The sequence below is a fragment of the Carlito syrichta genome, unplaced genomic scaffold (genome assembly GCF_000164805.1).
Source record: "Carlito syrichta isolate Samal-C Ts95f unplaced genomic scaffold, Tarsius_syrichta-2.0.1 Scaffold301868, whole genome shotgun sequence".
In the NCBI taxonomy this organism is placed as follows: Eukaryota; Metazoa; Chordata; class Mammalia; order Primates; family Tarsiidae; genus Carlito; species Carlito syrichta.
In genome coordinates, this window is record NW_007245964.1 from 1,024,183 (window position 1) to 1,047,565 (window position 23,383).

Below are 23,383 nucleotides of genomic sequence, written 5' to 3' on the forward strand. Positions count from 1 at the left end.
AGTGAGGGAGGGAGAGAAAGAAAGAGAGAGACAGAGAGAGAGAAAGAGAGGGAGGGAGGGAGGGGGAAGGGAGGAAGAAAGAGAAAGAGCACAGAGTATGGCTATTGACATAATTCTTCCTTCTCATTCATTCATTTAAAAAATCTGTTTGGACTCATGTTATTAATATTATTTTTTGAGTTGCCGTCTCACTCGGTTGCCCAGACTGGAGTGCAGTGGCCGCTCCTGGCCACCGCAGCCTCGATCTGCTGGGCTCCAGCAATCCTTCCGCCTCAGCCTTCCCAGTAGCCGGAATTACAGGCATGCGCTACCACGCCCGGCTGATTTTTTGATTTATTGTAGAGATGAGGTCTCGCTGCCCAGGTGGGTCTTGAACCCGCGGGCTCAGGCAATCTACTCACCTCAGCCTCCCAAAGGCACAGGATTACAGGCTGAGCCACCGAACCTGGCAGATTTTTTTATTTATTGTAGAGATGAGGTGTTGCCAAGTTGTCTAGGTGGGTCTGGAGCCCCTGGGTTTAGTCATTCCACTTACCTCTACCTCCCAAAGTGCTGGAACCACAGGCATGAACCACAATGCCCAGCCTGGGTTCTAGTGTCTTTTTTTTTTCTTGAGTCGGAGTCTCACTATGTTGCCCAGGCATGCTCATGGCCACTGCAGCCTCAGCCTGCTGGGCTCAGGCGATCCTTCTGCCTCAGCATTCCAAGTAGCTGGACCCACAGGTGCATGCCACCATGCCTAGCTGATTTTTTGATTTATTGTAGAGATGACGTCTCGTTAAGTTGCCCAGACTGGTTTCCAAACCCTGCATTCAGGCAATCCTTTTGCCTCCACCTTTCAAAGTACTGGGATTACAGGTGTGAGTCACCATGCCCAGTTGTGTCCTAATATCTTAACCGGTTACGTGCCTATGGTTTATCTAGCCAGGCAAGAAGTAAGAATAACTATAAGTTGGTTTATATTGTTGCCATCTCTTACCTATATTCCATGCCAGCAACTTCGAAAGGCATGAAAAGTGGTAGACAGCAGCTTTAGGCAGGCAAGCCAGGTTGTGTAATGGCATGGCACAGGCTTGTAGAGTCTGATCAGTTGTGATCAGTGTATTATAGCTTATGGTGAGAAACTTGAGTTTCTAGTTTCGTCTCAAAAAGAATGTGAACTCAAAAGTGGCCTTTTAACACAACAAATGCTTAAATTTGTAAATTGAATACTTAGATCTAGAGGACCAAGTGCAACCTGATCAAAGTTTTTATCTTAAATTCAACAAGCTTGCCCATGTGAATAAGTAAGTTGTCTATATCATTGTACTGTGGTTGCCACATGGTGTGGTGCTTCTGAATATAATTGTACTACATTGAATGATTCACTTTAATTCTGGTAAAATTATAAAAATAGTCGATGTAAAAGATGATGTTCAACACTGTTTTCCTTATGTATATGAATCTTGTTTGAGTCATATTCAATACTGCTATGGGAATTAACATTGTCACCAGTAAAAATGTACTCTGGCCCACAGTCGTTGAAAGCTTGTCTACTTTCTTACAAGCATGACTACACCCACAGAATGTAGTAAGTAGGGGAATATTTTTGTCAGAATGAATTAAGTTTAAAATTTAAGGCAATGTAATTCAAAGAGGGAAACATCTAAACTTTGCCCATTTGGTCTTCCTAACATTTTTTTTTTTTGAGTTGGAGTTTCACTCGGTCGCCCAGACTGGAGTGCAGTGGCTGCTCCCGGCCACCGCAGCCTCGCCTGCTGGACTCTGGCAATCCTTCCGCCTCAGCCTTCCGGGTAACCGGAATTACAGGCGTGCGCTGCCACGCCCAGCTGATTTTTTGATTTCTTGTAGAGATGAGCCTGCCCAGGCGGGTCTCGAACCCGCGGGCTCAGGCAGTCCACTCACCTCAGCCTCCCAAAGGCGCGGGATTACAGGCTGAGCCACCGAGCCCGGCCTTTCTAACATTTAATGTGTTAGCTTGGCAAATATTTATTGCATAAACAAAAAATACGTGATTGAAATGATGTCTCTTTCAACTTATTTTGCATTTTGTGCTCTTTTGCTTTTTCTGGTTTTTTTTTTTTTTTTTTTTTTTTTTTTTAGTTGGAGTCTCATTCTGTTGCCAAGGCTGGAGAGTAGTGGCTCTTTTCATGGCCACCACAGTCTCCACATGCTGGGCTTAGGCGATCCTTCTATCTCAGCCTTCCAAGTAACTGGAACTACAGGCACACGCTGCCACGCCTGGCTCATTTTTTTAAACTTATTATAGAGATGAGGTCTTGCTAAGTTACCCGAGTTGATCTTGAGCCCATAGGCTCAGGCAATCCTCTCACCTCTGCCTCCCAAAGTGCTGGGATTATAGGTGTGAGCCACCGCGCCCGACTTGTTTTTTCACAGTACCTTAATGATGACTTTGAATCAACATGGGTATTAAAACAATCATAAATTCAATTTAGGGTGACATTAATAATATGACCGGTCTCCATCTTATTTTAAGTGGCTATATTTCATATAGTTTGTAATTGTTTTAATAAAATTTAATACAGGTTAGAGTCACAGTGGTGCATTTTTACACAAACATGAGGAATTTGGTGTATAAAAACTATTAGTTTGGGATTGGTGATAAAACTAGGAATCAAAGCTATTAATTAAGATGTGTGACTGTCATGCTAAAACTGTGCAGAGATGAAAAGATCTGTTACTTACCTCTGCCTCTTGGGCTCTTTTTTTTTTTTCTCGTGATCATTCCCAGAAGCTATAGAGTAGTGGTTTCTGGTGAGTTAAGCAGGAATGACTTGATTAGTTTGGTAGTAAAATGAGAGGCTAGGGTTGACCATAATACATAAATGTTAGTGGGTTTGTGTAGTTCTCAAAATGCTAAATTCAAGTATTGAAAAGTTTGTCCAAGTTAAGTGAGGATGTTTAAAGTAGATTAAATATTTTTTTTGTTTAACTTTTCAGCCAAACCAAACAGGAAGCTTACTTTTCTCTACCTAGCCAATGATGTCATACAGAACAGCAAAAGAAAGGGGCCGGAATTTACAAAAGATTTTGCACCAGTTATAGTGGAGGCTTTTAAGCATGTTTCAAGGTATGATGATTGTTTTGGGTATTAGGTAATCGTAAATGTACCATATGTCCTTGTGCTGAAATTTGCCTTAGGCCATTAAAATAAAAAGTATGAAACATATTTTTTAAAAGCTTCTCATTTAAAAGATTTACTTCTAAATGTCATTTGTAAATGTTTTAAATGCTTGTAAATGTTTTAAAGGGAAAAAAATTGAATTGTTGCTCAAGTAGGTGTCTGAAGTGCTTGAATGACAGATTTCTTTAAGAGACCAAAACCAACTACTGTATTAGAATGAACTTCATTAAGAGTAAAAGAAGGCATTGAATTAAAAATTTGTGCTTATAAAGCTATCAGTTTATAGCTAATATTTCTGTATACAATTAGTACTCTCCCTAGTCTTTATGTGCTCTCTTGAGTGATTTTGTGCACTGCGTGTGCTTAGTTATTATCTGCACCTTAATGATTTACAGTCATTAAATACTCAAGCAAGAAATGAGGTGTCATCTTTAAGTCTTCTTTCTCCTTTACTCTTCACTTTCCATATAGTACACATTCACTAAGTTCTTTGGATTTATTTTACTTCCAGTTACTGTAATATCTTTTCTGTATACTTGAAATAGCTTCTGGTTTCGTTTAATCCTCTTAGGAAATTGCTGACAGAGTTGTGGGACTGATCATAAACTTCTGGGCCTCTGAGTGGTTCCCCTTTGTTTTAGAGATAAGTCTAAGTCCTGAACAAGACTTAAGATGCCCCTTCATGGTGCTGCCTACCTCTCCAGACTCCTGTCTCATTTATTCCACAGTCTGAATTCCAGTCTGTAGTTTAAGCTGAAGGAACATTTTTTAGTTCTTTCTTCTTTAAGGCTTGTATGTATACTGCCTCTCCTTAGAATTCAATAAAATATTTATTGACTGCCTACTATGTGCGAGTTCTTGAGTAGTGATGAACAAGACAAAGCTCTCTTCTACTGGAGTGTACGTTTCAGTGAATGAAAAGGCAATAATTAGGCAAGTGAATGCACATATATTATAATGTCAGATGACAAACGCTGTGAAGAGACATAAATCAGGGAAGGAACTAGGGGATATGAGGGTGCTCAGTTATATGATAAGAAAGAGCAATTGTTTTGGGGAAGTGGCGTTTTGACACAGGCAGGGAAATACGGAGTATGTTTTGGTAACTTCACCCTTGAACTGCTGGCACATAGTGTTGCTCAGTAAACATTTGGATGGTTTTTATTTTCCAAGGAATTAATGCCCTATTATATTAAAAAACATTACATTTTTCAGTAGCACTATGCATTTTTACTGTTAATATTTTTTATTTTCTTTAGTGAAACTGATGAAAGTTGTAAGAAGCACCTTGGGAGAGTGTTATCTATTTGGGAAGAAAGGTCTGTTTATGAAAATGATGTATTAGAACAACTTAAACAGGCTCTGTGTAAGTATAGCATCTTGATCTCTTACCATGATCTCTTCATTAAAATGTATTATCATTAAAACTTAAATGTTCTTTTACTCCAGATGGCGATAAGAAGCCCAGAAAGCGAACTTACGAACAGATAAAGGTGGATGAAAATGAAAACTGTTCCTCTCTGGGATCTCCAAGTGAACCACCACAGGTAGTTTTTCCCTCTTAAGAGATTTATGTTAACTTTTCTACATGTGGCCACCAAACATTATTAATTTCAATGTTTTACTTCTGTAAATTGATTTTTTTTTGTAATAACTTTGGGTACAAGAGAGAAGCTACAGAATATCTTTTATTTTCTAGTTAACAAATTGCTTATGTTTAATGTGTGCTGTATGTTTTGCATAGAAACCACATTTTGCATAGTGATAGGATTTTGAATTGCTAACAAGTATGTTAGGTGTGGTCAAATTTCAACTATTTAAACAGATTCTTTTAAAAGTAAGATATTATACAAGGGGTACCCCCCAAAACCCAGAATTTATTTATAAAGATTCTCCCACCTGATAATCCCAGCACTTTGGGAGGTCGAGGTGAGAGGATTGCCTGAGCCCAGGGGTTCAAGAACAGCCTGGGCTCCTTGACAAGACCTTGTCTCTACAAGAAGTCAGAAAATTAGCTGGATGTGGTTGTGTGTGCCTATAGTTCCAGCTACTTTGAAGGCTAAGGTGGAAGGTTGCATGAGCTTAGCAGGTCAAGGCTGTGGTGACCGTAAGCATGCCACTGTACTCCAGGCTGGGTGATAGAGTGAGACTCCAACTAAAAGGAGTTAGATTGACAAGTTATGTATTTTTACTGTTCTGTTTAACTGTACAGAACTGTGCAGTTCTGTGGAAAATAAAATAAGCTCAGATTATTGTCCTAATACCCCATGTCCTCCCAGGTTGGTATAAGTACAGTGTTCCTTAACCATCAGATGAATTCTAGAAAGACATTTCGACCTTTTTTTTAGGTAGACATTGAGTCTGTAAGCGCTGTCCTTCTATGTTTCAAACGTACAGGAGGGACAGATAAAACTTAAAAAGGAAAAGTTAATATTTAGCCATACTCTTAAAACAAGGCAAATAAGCAGGACGTGGTGGCTCATGCCTGTAATCCTAATTCTCTGGTAGGTAGAGGTGAGAAAACTGCTGAGCCCAGGGGTTTAAGACCAGCCTGGGCAACTTGGTGAGACCTTGTCTCTACAATAAATTTAAAAAATTAAACAGGCTTGGTGGCACATGCCTATAGTTCCAGTACTTGAAAGACTGAGGCAGAAGGATCGCCTGAGCCTAGTAGGTCAAGGCTGCGGTGGCAGAGAGCGTGCCACTGCACTCCAACCTGTGTAACAGAGTGAGCGCTAAATTAAAAAAAAAAAACCAAGGCAAATATATCTTTTTTTTTTTTTTTTTTTGAGTTGAAGTCTCACTCTGTCGCCCAGACTGGAGTGCAGTGGCTGCTCACAGCCACCGCAGCCTCGACCTGCTGGGCTCCAGCAATCCTTCTGCCTCAGCCTTCCAAGTAGCTGGAACTACAGGTGTGCGCTACCATGCCCAGCTAATTTTTTATTTATTGCCAAGTTGCCCAGACGAGTCTCGAACCCGCGGGCTCAGGCAGTCCACTCACCTCAGCCTCCCAAAGGCACGGGATTACAGGCTGAGCTACCAAACCTGGCTGGCAAATTATCTTTATAGGCTAGAAATTGTGCAGAATCACAACTCTGTATGTGACACAGAGCCTGGTTCCTGTTGAGCTCTGGTCCAGAAGCAGACATGGGTTGCCAGAAAATGAGTATTCTCTAGGGCAACAAGAACTCACAATATTCCATGAGAGTTAGAGGACTGGGTCTAAGCTCACTGCATAAAATCAGATGCTGGGTGGGACTCTTTTCCCCATGAAAGGAACTTTATAAAAAGATAGGGTCCATTACTGCCTTGATTTATATCTGTCTTAGAGGTAGGGAGGGAGAAAGAATCAAACCAAGGCTCTTAGCCAGACCCTGAGCCAACCTACCTGTTGATTCAATGACAAGAATTGCTGAAGTCAACTTGCTGCCTTGGACAAGAGCTTGAATACATAAGTAATAAGAACATAGTATCTGGAACAACCAAACACTAAGATTTATGTCTCTTCCTATTTGGCAGTGACTCATGGCAGAAAGTTACTCTGGCCTCATTAGGAGTCCATGAATAGTGTTTTCTGAGTGCTAGATAAAGGTTCTGACCTTCTTCCACACTCCCTGATGTAAGTGTAACCACAAGTTGCATATCTCAGGAGTATGTTTGAGTAACCGTCTCTTCTCTAATACTTATATACAGTGCTGTTGCTGTTTGTTTTATAATCAGTGTTTTTCAGATTAGTTGTGCTGCTTAATTCTCAATGGTTCAACTTCACAGTCTTCATTTTATTCATATCATTCATTCCTTGTTAGAATGGCTAAAATCTTTTTGCAGGATTCAGTTAAACTCATTTTATTCTCCTTTATAGGGAGTGTTTAGTAGGGAGTCCTAGGCTAGTGTTGTTTTGCATAACTTTCCTTTCTTATCTGATCCTTGATCTGGAACTGGGAACTTAGAGTGAACTCATGTAGGAATGTGAAGATGTGATGAGAACAGGTTGTAGTTAAAGCATGCCTGCATTGTCTGGATTATAAAGCCAAATTTTAGAAATCCAGAAAAGTTTAGAACTTAATAAGATTGAATAAAAAATAATATTTTATATCAGTTATTTGGGGTACCATGATAAATAAACTTTCTGGTAATTGTTGTTACTGTTAAGTTTACTTTCACTGTAGAGGGAGATAAATATTATAACAATGTTTTTTTTTTTTTTTTGAGTTGGAGTCTCACTCTGTCGCCCAGACTGGAGTGCAGTGGCCACTCCCAGCCACCGCAGCCTCGACCTGCTGGGCTCCGGCGATCCTTCCACCTCAGCCTTCCAAGTAGCTGGAACTACAGGCACGTGCTACCATGCCCGGCTAATTTTTGATTTATTGTAGAGATGAGGTCTTGCCAAGTTGCCCGGGCGGGTCTCGAACCCACGGGCTCAGACAATCCACTCACCTCAGCCTCCCAAAGGTACAGGATTACAGGCTGAGCCACCAAGCCTGGCTACAATTATTTTTAAAATACTGAAATTTAAAAAATATTTCTAGGTTATGTGCAGTGGCTCATGCCTGTAATCCCAGCACTTTGGGAGGTTGAGGTGAGAGGATTGCCTGAGCCCACGGGTTCAAGACCAACCTGGGCAACTTGGCGAGACCTCATCTCTACAATAAATAATAAAAAAATTAGTCAGGCGTGGTGGTGCATGCCTGTAGGCTAGGCAGAAGGCTGAGGCAGAAGGATCACCTGAGCCCAGCAGGTCAAGGATGTGGTGGCCGTGAGCATGCCACTGCACTCCAGCCTGGGTGACAGAGTGAGATTCCAACGCAAAGGGAAAAAAAAAAATATATATATATATATATATATTTCTAATGAATAAAAAGCACACCTGGGATGGTATATTTCTTATTAGTTTCATTAATTTATAACACATTTGATCATTTGCTGTGTATTAGATCCCAATGATAGCATTGTTGATAAGGGAATAACTTAAAAATTAGTAACTGGCTGTCAGTGCCATCTTTATATATATATATATGGAATTACTAATATCCTGTATTTTTAAAATATATGTGTAGTTTCCTAGTGTCTCTGAATTTAGTCTTAGATAAGTCTTAAAAAAGATAAACTAAATGAGATGGAGACTAGTAAAAAGAAAAATTAATTGCTTTTCTTTGGAATAACTTTATAGATGTTATGAATTGTGAAATCACTGGCAGAGTTGCCCTTTTCTCCTAATTGTAGCCACTTTGAAAGCAGTGGAACTAAAATATTCTAATGATAAGATAATTTGTATAGTGGTTAAGCAATATTTAATATTAGTCATCAGATTGCAGAATTTTGAATTATTAATCTTATTAACAAGCCATAGGGTAGGTGAAGATAGCATATTCCAAAACTACATTTCTCTTGTGTTTTCATTACAGCATTTAGAAATGGGATCTGGGAAACTTTTCTGTGTTGTAGTAGAAGATGATTTGTATACCTCTTCCCCCAATATCCAATTTAATGTATAAAAGATCTTCTCATGTGCAGTGACACTGTAATAACTATATCATAAAACTTGTTCTCTAGGTTGAAGTTATAACCTGCTACCCTTTTACCACAGATGTATTTGTCATATAAATCAGTTGCTTACCTCATTTTAATACTCATATAATTATTTTTACACTGTCTGTCTCCACCACTGGCATGAGCTTTTCAAGGTCTAGTGTCTTGATTACATTTTCTTCTTTTTTCTTTTTTTTTTTTTTGAGTTGAACTCTCACTCTGGATTTTTGAGTTGGATCTCACCCAGGCTGGAGTGCAGTGGCACGCTCCCGGCCATCGTAGCCTCAACCTGCTGGGCTCCAGAGATCTTTCCGCCTCAGCCTTCCAAGTAGCTGGAACTACAGCTGCATGTTACCCTGCCCAGCTAAATTTTTTTTTGTTTTATTGTAGAGATGAGGTCTCACAAAGTTGTCTAGGTGGGTCCCGAACCTGCGAGCTCAACCAGTCCACTCGCCTTGGCATCTCAGAGTGCTGGGTTTACAGACTGAGCCACCGAACTTGGCCTTCCTTTTTCTTTTGAGTTGGAGTCTCACTCTGTCGCCCAGGCTGGAGTGCAGTGACTCGCTCATGGCCACCGCAACCTCGACCTGCTGGCCTCAGGCGATCCTTCTGCCTCAGCCTTCCAAGTAGCTGGAACCACAGACGTGTGCCACCTTGCCTGGCTAATTATTTGATTTTATTGTAGAGATGAGATCTCATCAAGTTGCCCCAGGCTGGTCTCGAACCCCTGGGTTCAGGCAATTATCTCATCTCTGTCTCCCGAAGTGCTGGGATTACAGTCATGAGCCACCATGCCTGGTGGGTTGGTTACATTTTCAACACCTCATATTTTCTTGGTATGAAAAAGAAATAGACTGCCTTCAAAAGCAGTGTATATTGGAAATGTTGAATTAGTAAATAGCCCACAAGGATTAAAGAATATTAAATAAATTTCAACTCATTTGAATTTTCTAAACTTCATTTAATTTGGTTCTGAAGTTGTGTACTTTTTAGACTCTAGATCTCGTTAGAGCATTACAAGATCTAGAAAATGCAGCTTCAGGTGATGCAGCAGTTCATCAGAGGATAGCTTCTTTGCCTGTTGAAGTCCAAGAAGTGTCCCTACTAGATAAAATAACAGGTAAGAAAACCAAACATGATCCAGAACTTTTTTTGGGAGTTGAGATGAGGGAACAACATATATCATTGTTTTTGTTGTGTAATATTTTGTTATCCTGTGCTTTTCTTAGATAAAGAATCTGGAGAAAGGCTTTCTAAAATGGTAGAGGATGCTTGTATGTTGCTGGCAGATTACAATGGCAGATTGGCGGCAGAAATAGATGATAGGAAGCAACTCACTCGAATGTTAGCAGATTTTCTTCGTTGTCAAAAGGAAGCCCTTGCAGAGAAAGAGCATAAATTGGAAGTGCGTATAACCTTTTCCTTCTTTAGTGCTTATTTAATTTACTTTTGGTAGAAATTTTAAAATATTTTAATGTACCATTGCCCAGGTAAGCTGCTTCTGACATTAATAGCTTTTCTTCTACTTGAACCAAATCAACCTGCCTAAACTTTGAAATGAGCAGAACTGGTTGCATTTTAAAATTATTTGTATGAAATTTCATGCAACTGTAATTTATCTTAGCAGTTTAAACCCTTATCTTTAAACACAAAAATAATTGGAAAATAACAGTTGTTATAAAGTCTGTTGTTAACTGCAGTCAATTTTTGTTGGATCTGTTGACTTTCTGTTTTGAGTACATGCAGTCTTTTAGGTACACCTAAAAGGTCTTCAAATTACTCCTTATTCCACCCCTGATTCTGATGCTTAACATATTCCCACCCCCATCCCTGGCTCAACCCTTAGACAGAAATTTGTTGATTCTGTAAATTAAGTAATGAGTGATACTGTTGATGAGAAACCTGGGGTGAAGGAGGTAATAAGAAGAAACATGCTCATATTTCCTTTGATTAGAGTAGCTGTTATTAGGGGTAGAAGAGCCAGGTTTAGTTTTATTTAAAAGAGTCTTTTAGTTGACCAATTCTTGTTTAAATTGTTTCCTGCTGTACAGTCCCTTATTCTAATAGTAAGTAGGAGGATTTCTAACTTATCTGGATCCCTTTATTTGCAGTTTCCTGTGAATGTGTAGGTATGTTAAGTTGCTTTTATTGATGAGTGCTTAGTTCTTGGTTCAGCAGTCTCTAATTGTGACAGAAATGGTGCCTGAGTTAGACTGCCAGTGCTACCTGCGAGAGTAGCTGCTGGATTAGTCCCACCCTGAATTCCCAGCTCTCAGTTCAGCACTGCCCCTTTTCCATTTGCTCCTCCTCTGCTTACATAAACACCCTCACGATTATTGTAGGCACTGTGCTCTACCTAAGAGGTTGCCCACTTTTACATGAAAAGGAAAAGATGGATTTTTTAAAAAAGGATTAATTTGCTGGCTTGCCAGTATTTGATGTTGTAATGAAACTTCAATCTTAAAAATATTGTTACTGGTTTTATTTTCCACAGAGTTAAGGGTAAGTAATGTCATACGGTTTTTGTCTTTAGTCTTTTAGTATGGTTTCTTTAACTTCTATTGAGCTTCTGTTGCAGATATTGGACATGGGCGTATCTTCTAATGATGTCATCACCATTAGCATATTTTTCCTGCTAAAAATAAATATCAAACTCCAAAGCTTGTATTGTCTCATGTTTTTGAAAATTGAAGAGAAGACTGAAATTTTATACTTTCTCACTTAGGGTGATGATCATTTATCACTGTTTACGAAAATAGAATTTATATGTGAAGTGTAATTGTAGAAAATAGATCAGATGCCACTCCCTACAACCCCATTTCCTCAGTGCTTTACAGCCAGATTTCATACTTGATCATCAAAGATGATGAGGCTGATGATAATAATAATGTTAACATTTGCCATGTGTCAGGTACTATTCTAGGCACTTCACATAATCACCTCATTTAATTTTTTGCAGCAGGATCATGTCATTATCCACATTGTACAAGATACGGAACTGAGGCTCAGGGAGATTAAATAACTTGCCCAAGGTCACAAAGAGCTGGTGAGTTGTTTAGAACCCAGGAAATCTGCCTTGGCAGTACACTTCCTCAAAAAGACAAATTTGCTTCCTATTTAAGTAAAAATAATTGAAGATTACAGCAAATGCTGAAGTTCTATTTCTCTATCATTTGTTTTTCCTTTCTCTCAGAAGAAACTATTGAAATAAAATATTCTAGGAACTTATTTTTTTGTTGTTCTACATAATGGATTTTATTGTATTATAAAGATGCTGCCTCAATTAGGTCTAACATTTTTTTACAAGTAAAGAAATACTGTTTATAAGTATAGAAATAAACATGGAAATTATTCCAAAGAATTCTTACCCCTTAGAACTCAGTGATTCCTTTGTCATAGAATGTGAAAATGATTTGAGATATTTAGACTTGTTTGTACCAAGTAAGTGGCATCACTTTGAAGTTGAGACCGAGAGGTGAAGATTTCTATTTCTAGATCAGCTATGATACTATCAGCTCATTTTTCGTTTTCATGCCCCTTTGAACTTGTTAGCTGGGCTTGAGCAGGTGTTGATGTGTCATTAGTTGCTTTTTTTTTTTTTAATGAAACATCAATTTAAAGTGTCAGTTCAGGAATTGACTATTTCATGCTTCCTAAGGAAGCCACTATTAGAGCATTTAGAATTAATGAAAACATGAAATGAATTTTAAAATTTTGGAAATTATGAATCATTATTTTTAAAACTTTTTGTTGTTGTTGTTTTTTGAATGGGATTCTCAAGCTGTCACCCAGGCTGGAGTGCAGTGGCACACTCACAGCCACCACAGCCTCGACCTGCTGGGCTCAGATGATCCTTCCGCCTCAGCCTTCCAAGAAGCTGGAACCATAGGCACTCACCACCATGCCTGGCTAAATTTTTTGACTGTAGAGACGAAGACTCACCGTTACCCAGGCTGGTCTCGAACCCCTAGGCCACCACACCTGACCTGTTGCTAAGCTTTGAATACTTTTTCATGATACAATTGATGTAAGGAAACATGCTTTTACAGAGTACCTGTTTACTCATTGAGTTATTTTAAATTTCTAGACTTTAGAGAAAACTCATTTTTTTAGTTTATAGATTTCTATAGAAAATTGGAAATCATAGTGGATGGCTCTTTAAAGAAGAAATCAAACCATGGTTCCAAGTTCTAGAAATCAGAATGGGAGACTGGGTGCAGTGGCTCATGCCTGTAACCACAGCACTTTGGGAGGTAGAGGCAAGAGGATTGCCTGAGCCCAGGGGTTCAAGACCAGCCCAGGCAGCTTGGTAAGACCTCGTCTCTACAATAAATTTAAAAATTAGCTGGAGGTGTTGGTGTGTGCCTGTAGTAGTTCCAGCTACTTGGAAGTCTGGGGCAGAAGGGTCGCCTGAGCCTAACAGGTCGAGGCTATGGTGGCTGTGAGGGTAACACTGCACTCCAACCAGGGTAGCAGACTCCAACTCAAAAAAAATAAAAAGAATGGGAAAGCATGTGAGAGAGCATAAGTATTTATCTTTTGCGGACTTATGTGAGTTTGTTTATATTGGACTCGAAGTGTCACTCTGTTTCCCAGGCTGGAGTGCAATGGTATGGTCATGTCTCACTATAGCCTCAACTTCCTGGACTCAGGTGACCTCCTCCACCTTAGCCTCCCCAGTGGCTGAGACTACGGGTCTGTACAATGCCGCCAAGCCTGTCCAATGTTTTAAAAAAAAATTTTGTAGAGATGAGATCTTGCTGTGTTGCCCAGACTAGTCTTGAATTCCTGGACTCAAGCAGTCCTTCCACCTCAGCCTCCCAAAATACTGGCATTATAGATATGAGCTGCCACACCCAGCTTTTTGTCAGATCTAAGTGTACTTTTAGATGTGTGTCTAGTATTCATTGTACGAATATTGTTTATTCTGTTCCACTCTTCCGGTGGTGTCAAATTGCCTCCTTTAAGTTGTTTTTATTCATTGTAAGGATTTGTGTATTATAGGTAGTACAATAAGTACATCAGTTCTTGGAAACATATAGCAGATTCCCAAATTTGTTTCATCCAAAGTCGTTTTGTCGTAAAATTGATGAGAAAAATATTGGTTTTGTTGTGTGTTGTATCACTTAAAGTTTCATGTCAACAGTTTTTTGTTTTGTTTTGTTTTGTTTTAGTTGGAGTCTCACTCTGTCACCCAGGCTGGAGTGCAGTGGCACACTCAGAACCACCACTGCCTCAACCTGCTGGTCTCAGGGGATCCTTCCACCTCAGCCTTCCAAGTAGCTGGAACCACAGGTGCGTGCCACCACACCCAGCTGATTTTTTGATTTATTGTAGAGCTGAGGTCTTGCCAAGTTGCCCAGGTTTGTCTCAAAATCCTGGGCTCAGGCAATCCTCGTGCCTTCACCTCCCAAAGTGCTAGGATAAAGGCTTTAGCCACCGTGCCCAGCTGTCGATAGCATTAAGTAAGAACATGCTGTGTACTACAGAGAGCATCCCGGTGATGCAGGATTGCATAGTTGTTCAAGTTTATCTGCAGGATTGGTTCTCATTGGGATACAGCTGGGTCAGCTTAAGTGTGAACAGTGTAGTTCTCCAAGAGGTTCTGCCTTTTTAAACTATTTGCAGTATTGTGTGCTCCTTTTCCTACATGTCGTTGCCCACAGTGTCACTCATCTTTTACATATTTGCATGTCTGATAGGCTATTTTTGTTGATTTAGATTGGTTATCTTTTAAAAATACTTGTATCTCGCCGGTTCCATGGCTCAGCCTCTAATCCCATGCCTTGGGAGGCCGAAGTGGAAGGATCGCCGGAGTTCCAGTTTGTTGAGGCTGTGGTGGCCGGGAGTGGCCACTGCACTCCAGTCTGGGCGACGGAGTGAGACTCCAACTTAAAAAAAAAATAAATTTATGTCTCCTGCAAATTCTCTGTGTCCTTTGACCAGTTTTCTATCTCATTCTAATTTTATATCTTCATGTTTGTCTTTGCCTTAATGGATTCTGGGCTTTTCAGATATACTTAAGATGGTCTTCTCATTTCATAACTAAAAATATGCTGTGCAATTTTTTTGTAGTTTATTCCTGATAACTTGATCCATTGGAATTTTTGTTTAGGGTTTATGATATAGGGATCTAATTGAATGTGATAGTAAAATTTCTCTTCACAGTTAATTGATTAACTAACTAATGACTCATTATGTCCTTCACCCCTGTGAAATGTCATTTCTATCCTGCATATACATTGAAATGTAATCTCTTTTCTATACTCCTGTCCAGTTTGTCTTACCTTTAATTACACAGTAGATTTTAGTTTGTATTACTTTTAATTTTGTTCATGTGTATGATTTTATCAGTCATGATTATTGCATATTCAAATTTTTATTTTCCTGCCACTTTCATACATTTTGCCTTTATGCTTAATATTTTATTTATTTATTTATTTATTTATTGAGTTGGCGTCTCACTCTGTCACCCAGACTGGAGTGCAGTGACTGCTCCCGCCCACCGCAGCCTCGACGTGCTGGGCTCCAGCGATCCTTCTGTCTCAACCTTCCAAGTAGCTGGAACTACAGGCGTGCGCTACCACGCCTGGCTAATTTATTTATTTATTTATTTTTTGAGTTGGAGTCTCACTCTGTCGCCCAGACTGGAGTGCAGTGGCCACTCCCGGCCACCGCAGCCTCGACCTGCTGGGCTCCGGCAATCCTTCCACCTCAGCCTTCCAAGTAGCCAGAATTACAGGCATGCACTACCACGCCCGACTGAATTTTTGATTTATTGTAGAGATGAGGTCTCGCTGCCCAGGCGGGTCTCGAACCCGCGGGCTCGGGCAATCCACTCACCTCAGCCTTCCAAAGGTGCGGGATTACAGGCCGAGTCACTGAGCCCGGCTCCGGCTAATTTTTTTGATTTATTGTAGTGATGAGGTCTTGCCAAGTTGCCCAGGCGGGTCTCGAACCCACAGGCTCAGGCAATCCACTCACCTCAGCCTCCCAAAGCTGTGGGATTACAGGCTGAGCCACCGAGCTCGGCTTATGCTTAATATATTAAATAGCAACATTTTGTTAAGTAGAAGTTTCTTAATTTATTTGACCATTTTCTTGTTTTTGACCATGTTATTTGGTGTTTTTGTCTGTGCCTCTATTTGGTTGACAAATTTTTTTTTTTTTGTTTTTTGAGTCAGAGTCTCATTCTATCACCGGGCTGGAGTGCAGTACACGCTCACAGAGACCGCATCCTCGACCTGCTGGGCTCAGATGATCCTTCTGCTTCAGCCTTCCAAGTAGCTGGAACTATAGGCATACATCACCATGCCTGGCTAATTTTTTGTTTTATTGTAGAGATGAAGTCTTCCAGGTTGCCCAGGCTGGTCTTGAACCCCTGGACTCAGACAGTCCCCTGGCCTCCCAAATTGCTGGGGTTACAGGCTTGAGTCACCATGCCCGGCCGGTAGACAATATCTTCCAGGTGTTTCAGAAGTCCTTATATTTCTAAAACTTCTTGTTTTCAAAAATAAATTTTAATTTGCATTTTAAATGCTTATTATAATTTTTTGTTTACTTTTAATTATTAGGAATTCCTAATGTCATACTCTCTTAACATAGGAAATAAGATTGTTTTAAATACATAGAATTGAAAATACAAGTTTAAAAATCTGTTGCAAGAAATGTTATCTGAATATTGTTTTGATGGTTATTGATTTACCAAATTACAACTGTTATTCAAGGACATAGTGGTAAGAATATGGAGAACTGATTATTAGGGAGTCTTTCATCTGTGGTTCAATTGTTTTTATAGTCATTTTGCTCTTTTTCTGTTGAAATCTTTAGAGGTATACTTTCTTTTCTTTTTCTTTTGAGTCAGAGTCTCACTCTGTTGCCTAGACTGGAGGGCAGTGACATGATCACAGCCACCTCAGTCTCAACCTCCTGGGCTCATGTAGTCCTTTGGCCTCAACCTTCCTAGTAGCTGGAACTACAGGTGGGCACCACCACGCCAGGCTAATTTTTTGATTTTTGTAGATACTAGGTCTTGCTACGCTGCCAGGCTAGTCTCGAACCTCTAGGCTCGAGCAATCCTCCTGCCTCTGCCTCTCAAAGTGCTAGGATTACAGGTGTGAGGCATTCCACCTGGCTAGAGGTAGACTTTGAAGATATTTCACGTTTGGCTCCAGAAAACTGCATTAAAGCAAATGTCACAAAAAGAAAATTGGAATCAGCCCCTTCTCAAGCCCAGCCACTTATCAATAGACTTGGTGTCATTTCATCTATGTTCACAGCATGTCTACCAGGAGTAGATTCCATCTCAAACCACTTTTTTCTTGTTGTTCATTCATAAAAAGCATCTACTCATTCACTCAAATTTTATCATGAGATTGCAGTGATTCAGTCACATAAGTATTTAGGCTACTGTTTTTTGTTTTTTGGGTTGGAGTCCTACTCTGTCTTTCAGGGTGGCTTACAGCGGCACGCTCATGCCACTGCAGCCTTAACCTGCTGGGCTCAGGTGATCCTTCTGCCTCAGCCTTGTAGGTAGCTGGAACTACAGCCATGTGCCACCACATCCGGCTGCTTTTTTGATTTATTGTAGAGATGAGGTCTCATCAAGCTGCCCAGGCTGGTCTCAAACCCCTGAATTCAGGCAATCCTCTCGCCTAGGCCTCTCAAAGTGCTGAGATTACAGGCTTGAGCCACTGTACCTGACTTAGGCTCCACTTTTAATTCTGATCCTTGGGCCAGGTGCAGTGGCTCATGCCTAGCACTTTGGGAAGCCGAGCGGAGAGGATTGCCTGAGCACACGAGTTCAAGACCAGCCTTGGCAACATGGTGAGACATTGTCTTTACAATTGAAGAAAAAAAAATTAACTGGTTATGGTAGTGCATGCCTGTAGTCCCAGCTAGTTGGAAGACTGAGGCAGAAGAATTGTGTGAGCCCAGGAGGTCGAGGCTGCAGTAGCCATGTTCATGGCACTGCACTGCAGCCTGGGCAACAAAGTGAAACTCTGACTTTAAAAAAAAAAAAAAACTGTTTTGGTAGTTCCATGTGTAGTAACTTCCTTCATTAAAGTCTTGAACCCTTCGAAGATAGCATGAGTGTTGGAGTAAACTTCCACTCGTGTAAATGTTGATATTTTGACCTCTCATGAATCATCAGTATTCTCAATGCCATTTAGAATGGTGAATCCTTTTCTGAAGGTTTCCAATTTACTTTGCCCAGGTCTATCAGAGGAAGAAGTCTATGGTAGCTGCAGCCTTATGAAATGTATTTCTGAAGTAATAAGACTTGAAAGCTGAAATTACTTCTTGATCCGTGGACTGCAGATGGATGTTAACAGACATGAAAACAGCATCTTGTAGGTCATCAGGGCTCTTGGGTGACCAGGTGCATTATCAGGGAGTGATTTTTTTTTTTTTTTTTTTCGTCGTGGGCTGTTACCCAGGCTGGAATGCAGTGACACAATCATGGCTCATTGTAGCCTCAAACTCCTGGGCTCAAATGATTTTCCTTCCTGCGTCAGTAGCTGGGGCTAAGGGCATGCACCACCACACCCCGCTCAATTTTCAGTTTTTTGTAGAGACGTGATCTCAGTATGTTGCCCAGGCTGGTCTGGAACTCCTGAGCTCAAGCATTCCTGCCTTGGCCTCCCAAAATGCTAGGATTCAGGTTTGAGCCTATGGACCCCCCTCTTTAAAAAAAATGGAATGACCCGCTTTGTTGCCCAGGCTGGAGTGCATTAACACAATCATAACTCATACTTTAATGCAAGCTAGTTGTAACCTTGAATTCCTGGGCTCAAGCTATCCTCCCACCTCAGTTTAAGTAGCTAGGACTACAGGCATGTGCCACCATGTCCCAGTTAATTTTTTTCTAGAGATGAGGTCTTGTTGTGTTGTCCAGGCTGGTTTCCCAACTCCTGGGCTTAAGCAATCCTGACTTGACTTCTTAAAATATTAAGATGAGCCACATGCGCAGCTGCATCCGGCCAGTAATATTTTGAAAGGAATCTTTGTTTTCTGAGAAGCTGGTCTTAACAGTGGGCTTAAAATGCTGCTGGGCTTGGTGGCTCAGCCTGTAATCCCAGCACTTTGGGAGGCCGAGGCGAGTGGATTGCCTGAGCCCACGGGTTTGAGACGAGCCTGGGCAACTTGGTGAGACTTCATCTCTACAATTAAAAAAAAAAATTTAGCCTGGCGTGGTAGCGCACACCTGTAGTTCTAGCTACTTGGAAGGCTGAGGTGGAAGGATCACCTGAGCTCAGGCAGGTCAGTGCTGGGGTGACTGTGAGTCACCCCACTGCTCTCCAGCCTGGGCAGCAGAGTGAGACTGCAATTCAAAAAAGTAAGTAAATAAATACATGAATAAACCATGTGATAAACAGATGTACTGTTATCCAGACTTTGTTGTTTCAGTTATTAAGCACAGGCAAAGTAGATTTAGCATAATCCGTAGGAACCCTAGAATTTTGGGAATGGTAAATAAGCAGTGGCTTCAACTTGAAATCACCAGCTTTATTCGCTCTTAATAAGAGGGTCAACTTGTCGTTTGAAGCTGGGCATTGACCTCTTTAACTGTAAAGTCCTAACTGACAACTTCCAGTATAAGGCTGTTTAATCTACATTATAAATCTGCAGTGTAGCTTCCTCAACAATCTTAGCTAGATCTTCTGGAAAACTTGCTGCAGCTTCTACACGAGCACTTCATTTTGTGCTTTATGTTGTGGTGATGACTTGTTAAACCTCATGAACCCACCTCTGCTAACTTCAACCTTTTCTTCTACAGCTTCCTCACCTCTCTCAACCTTTAGAGAGTTGAAGTGAGTTAGGCCCTTGTTCTGAATTGGGCTTTGGGATAAGGTAATGTTGTGGCTCTTACCATCTTCTGTCCAAGCCACTAAAACTTTCTCCATATCAGCAATAAGGTTTTTTTCTTGTGTGTACCCACGAGTAGCAATTTAATTTTCTTAAAAATTTTGCTTTTACATTCACAGCTTGGCTAACTGCTCTGTGCAGGTGGTCTAGCTTTTGGCTTATTGTGGCTTTCAACATGCCTTCCTCACTAAGCTTAATCACTTCTAACTTGTGATTTCAAGTGAGAGACCTGACCAGGCTCATGGCTCAGCCTTTAATCCCAGCACTTTGGGAGGCTGAGGTAAGTGGATTGCCTGAGCTTGACGGTTTGAGACCAGCCTGGACTACTTGGCGTGACCTCGTCTCTACAGTAAATCGAAAATTAGCTGGTGTGGTAGCGGGTCTTAAAGTTCCGACTACTTGGAATGCTGAGGCAGAAGGATCGCCGGAGCCTAGCAGGTTGACATTGGGGTGGCTGTGAGTGTGCCACTGCATTCCAGCTCAAAAAAATAAAATTGCGAGGCCTGTCACTTTCACGTGCACATTTAGAGGTCACGGCAGGGTTATAAGGCAGCCTAATTTTAGTCTCAGAATAGGGAGGTTGGATGAGGGAAAGGGCTGGGAACAGCCAGCTGGTGGCGCAGTCAGCACACAGCATTTATGGATTTCATTAGCCATCTTACAGGAGTAGTTCATAGTGCCCTGAAACGATTGAAACTCACTGATCATGGGTCACCACGACATACAGCAACAGTGGAAAAGTTCGAAATAGGCAAGGCTCAGTGGCTCAGCCTGTAATCCCAGCACTTTGGGAGGCCGAGGTGAGTTGATTGCCTGGGCCTGTTGAGGCAAAAGGAGCCCAGCAGGTCGATGCTGGGGTGGCTGTGAGTGTATCACTGCACTCCAGCCTGGATGACAGAGTGAGAAGCCAACTCAAAAAAAAAAGTTTGAAATAGTGCAAAAAAATACCAAAATTTGGCAGAGACACAAAGTGAATATGTTCTGTTGGGCAGTTGGTGAGTTGGTGCCTATATACTTGTTTGGGGCAGAGTTGCTACGGACTTAATTCATAAAAAAAAAAATGCAGTGTCAGTGGAGCACATTAAATGCATTAAACAAAGCTTGTTAATATGAAGCATGATCAAGTTCAGAAGTAATTTGATAAGATGGAGGTACACGTGTATTTTTTTCAAAGACTATCGGTTTATATTCTTGAGGTCTAAATATTGTCAGTTTTTATGATTCAATTTTTTCAGGAATCATCTTTTTTGGGGAGGTTCATTTGACGGTTTATTTAAACTGTTATATAACACGGAGGATGAGATGAGAAACAGGTGGATGTTTGTTCCTTTTACCCAAATGAACAGTAAGATCTGTACATAGGACTGAATAAACTAGTTAGGAATCATAATCTTTTAATCATTGCTGATGCAAATAGCCTATTTTCATCCTAGGATAAAAACTGTTTAAGCAAAATACTTGGCCCTTTGTATTGGCTCTATCTTGTATTATTTTCATGTAGTACATTATATGCATTTTACTATGCCATTGCTTTCCTTTTTAATATATGGATGTATTATTATTTAACTGGTCTGTTCTTAGTGATTCTTTTTGTTTTGATATTATAAACAGCATTTCAGTGAACATCTCTTTAGTTAACTCTTCACTCACATGTATCATTAATTCTTGTGATATGTTTCTAAAAGTGAAGTTGCCGATTCATGTAAAGTCTTGATGCTTGTTGCCAATCTGTCTTTTCGTAAGATTCTTCTAAGTCATTTTCTTTGATGTTCCCCAAGTATCATCTATACGTCTTCTGTCCTAGGCCATTCATTTTCTTCAGAGGAAAACACCTTGTGCTGGGTGGATGACACAGGGTGCCTGTTTTCAGAACAGTGCTTTGCCTCTTCTCTCTGTGATTGCGTCCCTAAATGCAGCATTTATAAATGCAGGTCTTCTTTACTCAGTTTCTTATTTCTCATCTTTTGGCTCTGTGGCAGAAGGGTTTTAACGGACTCATGTAAGGATTTTTAATTGATCCTTATGGTCAACTTGAAGGCACATCATTACATTTTGAGGAGCTTCTGTCTCTCTCTCTTACTCTGTCTACCAGGCTGGAGTGCAGCAATTCCTGGGCTCAAACGATCCTCCTGTGTCAGCTTCCTGAGTAGTTGGGGCTACAGGTATGCACTACCACACCCAGCTGATTTTTTTATTTGTAGAGATGAGATTTCAAACTCTTGGGCTCAAGTAATCCTCTTGCTTCGGCCTCCAAAATGCTGGGATTACAGCTGTGAGCTACTGTGTGTGCCTGGCCCTCAGTGCTATAGAGTAGTACCTTTCTCCTGATAGGCACTCAGGTGTTGATGTTGAATGAATAATAATTCAAGTGCTAGATAATTCAAGTGTAGATGCCACTACAAATGTAATTCCCAAGAGAGATATATATTATGAATTGGTGATCTATTTTGTAATTAAATTAGAAAAGAGTGATACTTTTTTTAAAAAATTAGAAATTGTAGTTTATTTAGAAATTCACCTCCTCAAGGTAGAGGGAGGGGGCCAAAGTTAGGAAACATGGCCAGACCATAGCTTAGTAAGGCAGTGGCCAGGAATGATACTCTAATAAACAAAAATGATGGAAAGATACTTGAGGATTTTAAAGACAATTTGGCCAATGTAATTGGTTAACTAAATCATAGCATAAATTTAAGCACTTTGTCTAGTACTTTTTAAGGCTTATGTGGTCTGTATTCAAGGCATGCAGTTGAACTGCAGCTGAATATTTTGAATAAATGGCCATTTTGAAATGGTAAAGTTATTTTGCCAACTTTCCCTTTATTCCTTCTATAGGAAAATAAAACATTTACAGTGTGTGAGAATAACACGAATAACAAATAAACAATACTCTGCCATGCATTAAGTACTGAATTTGTAGAGTGACAGTGCCGCCTAGGGGAAGAACTGGAGCCACAAATGAAGTCCTTAAACCAGTGTTCTTTTTTTTTTAAACATTAAAGTATGTGACAGCTGTTTACACTGTAATTGGCCTGTGTGCCTGCGTTCACTCATTCACCGAATGGAAACAGTAATAGTAATAATAATTCCTTCCAGGGGAGGCATTTTGATGGTTTAAAATTTAAGCATATGAGCAGTTAACCACAACCTGAGGCAGAGGAAGTCCTTAGTAACTGGGACCACAAATTATTGTTGTAGCAGTTCTTAGAAGTGAGATGAGATTGAAAAGTAGGTTGGAGCATATTGTGTAGGGCACTTGAATGTTAGGCCGAGCTGGTGGTGATAACAAGCCAAAGGGTGGTGCTTGAAAACTGGTTGTAGTAGCTTACGTGGATTGGAGTGGAGAGAGATTTGCAGTAGGGACACTGATCTTAATTAGAAAAGTGCATGTATTGGGCAATAAAGGCCTAAACTGTTGAGGGTGGTAGCAGTTAAATTTTGTTTTTTTGTTGTTTTTACTTCCAAAAGTAGTACGTGTTCATCATAGTTTAAAAGCCATTGATAAGCATGCAGAGATACCATCTAAAATTTCCTCATTCATTAAATAACCTGGGCAAGATTTGAAAAGAGAGAATAATAACCACACGTGCCATTCTATATGGTGTCTTTCTTTTTTTGCACATTAACTGTAAACATTTTCATATGATTATAAATCTCACTTTAATAGGTCATTTTCTGTTTTGTAGAAATAGTATTTGTTTAACCAGTTACCTGTTTAGCATTTATTTTCCCAGTTTATTGCTATTGAAAAACATTGCTTTAAATCACATTTTGGCATTTATGCTACTTCCAGTTTTTTGCTGTTGGAAACATTGCTCTGAATCCCCTTTCAGCTAAGTCTTT

General features: G+C 40.3%; 1 protein-coding gene across 4 annotated transcripts in view; it reads left to right on the top strand.

The window, feature by feature from the left end:
- RPRD1A (regulation of nuclear pre-mRNA domain containing 1A) overlaps positions 1–23,383 on the top strand; it is a 71,017-nt gene that overhangs the window by 20,365 nt on the left and 27,269 nt on the right. Inside the window, exons 2-7 of one of the 4 annotated variants that reach the window (XM_021711124.1) lie at positions 2,962–3,091; positions 4,405–4,511; positions 4,595–4,692; positions 9,668–9,794; positions 9,904–10,079; positions 11,253–12,030. In XM_021711124.1, coding sequence (XP_021566799.1) covers positions 2,962–3,091; positions 4,405–4,511; positions 4,595–4,692; positions 9,668–9,794; positions 9,904–10,079; positions 11,253–11,399 — 785 coding nt within the window. In that variant the 3' untranslated portion in view covers positions 11,400–12,030. Of the gene's footprint in view, positions 1–2,961; positions 3,092–4,404; positions 4,512–4,594; positions 4,696–9,667; positions 9,795–9,903; positions 10,080–11,252; positions 12,031–23,383 lie in introns of those variants that run through there. The other 3 variants (XM_021711125.1, XM_008055514.2, XM_021711123.1) reach the window with 3 other exon arrangements.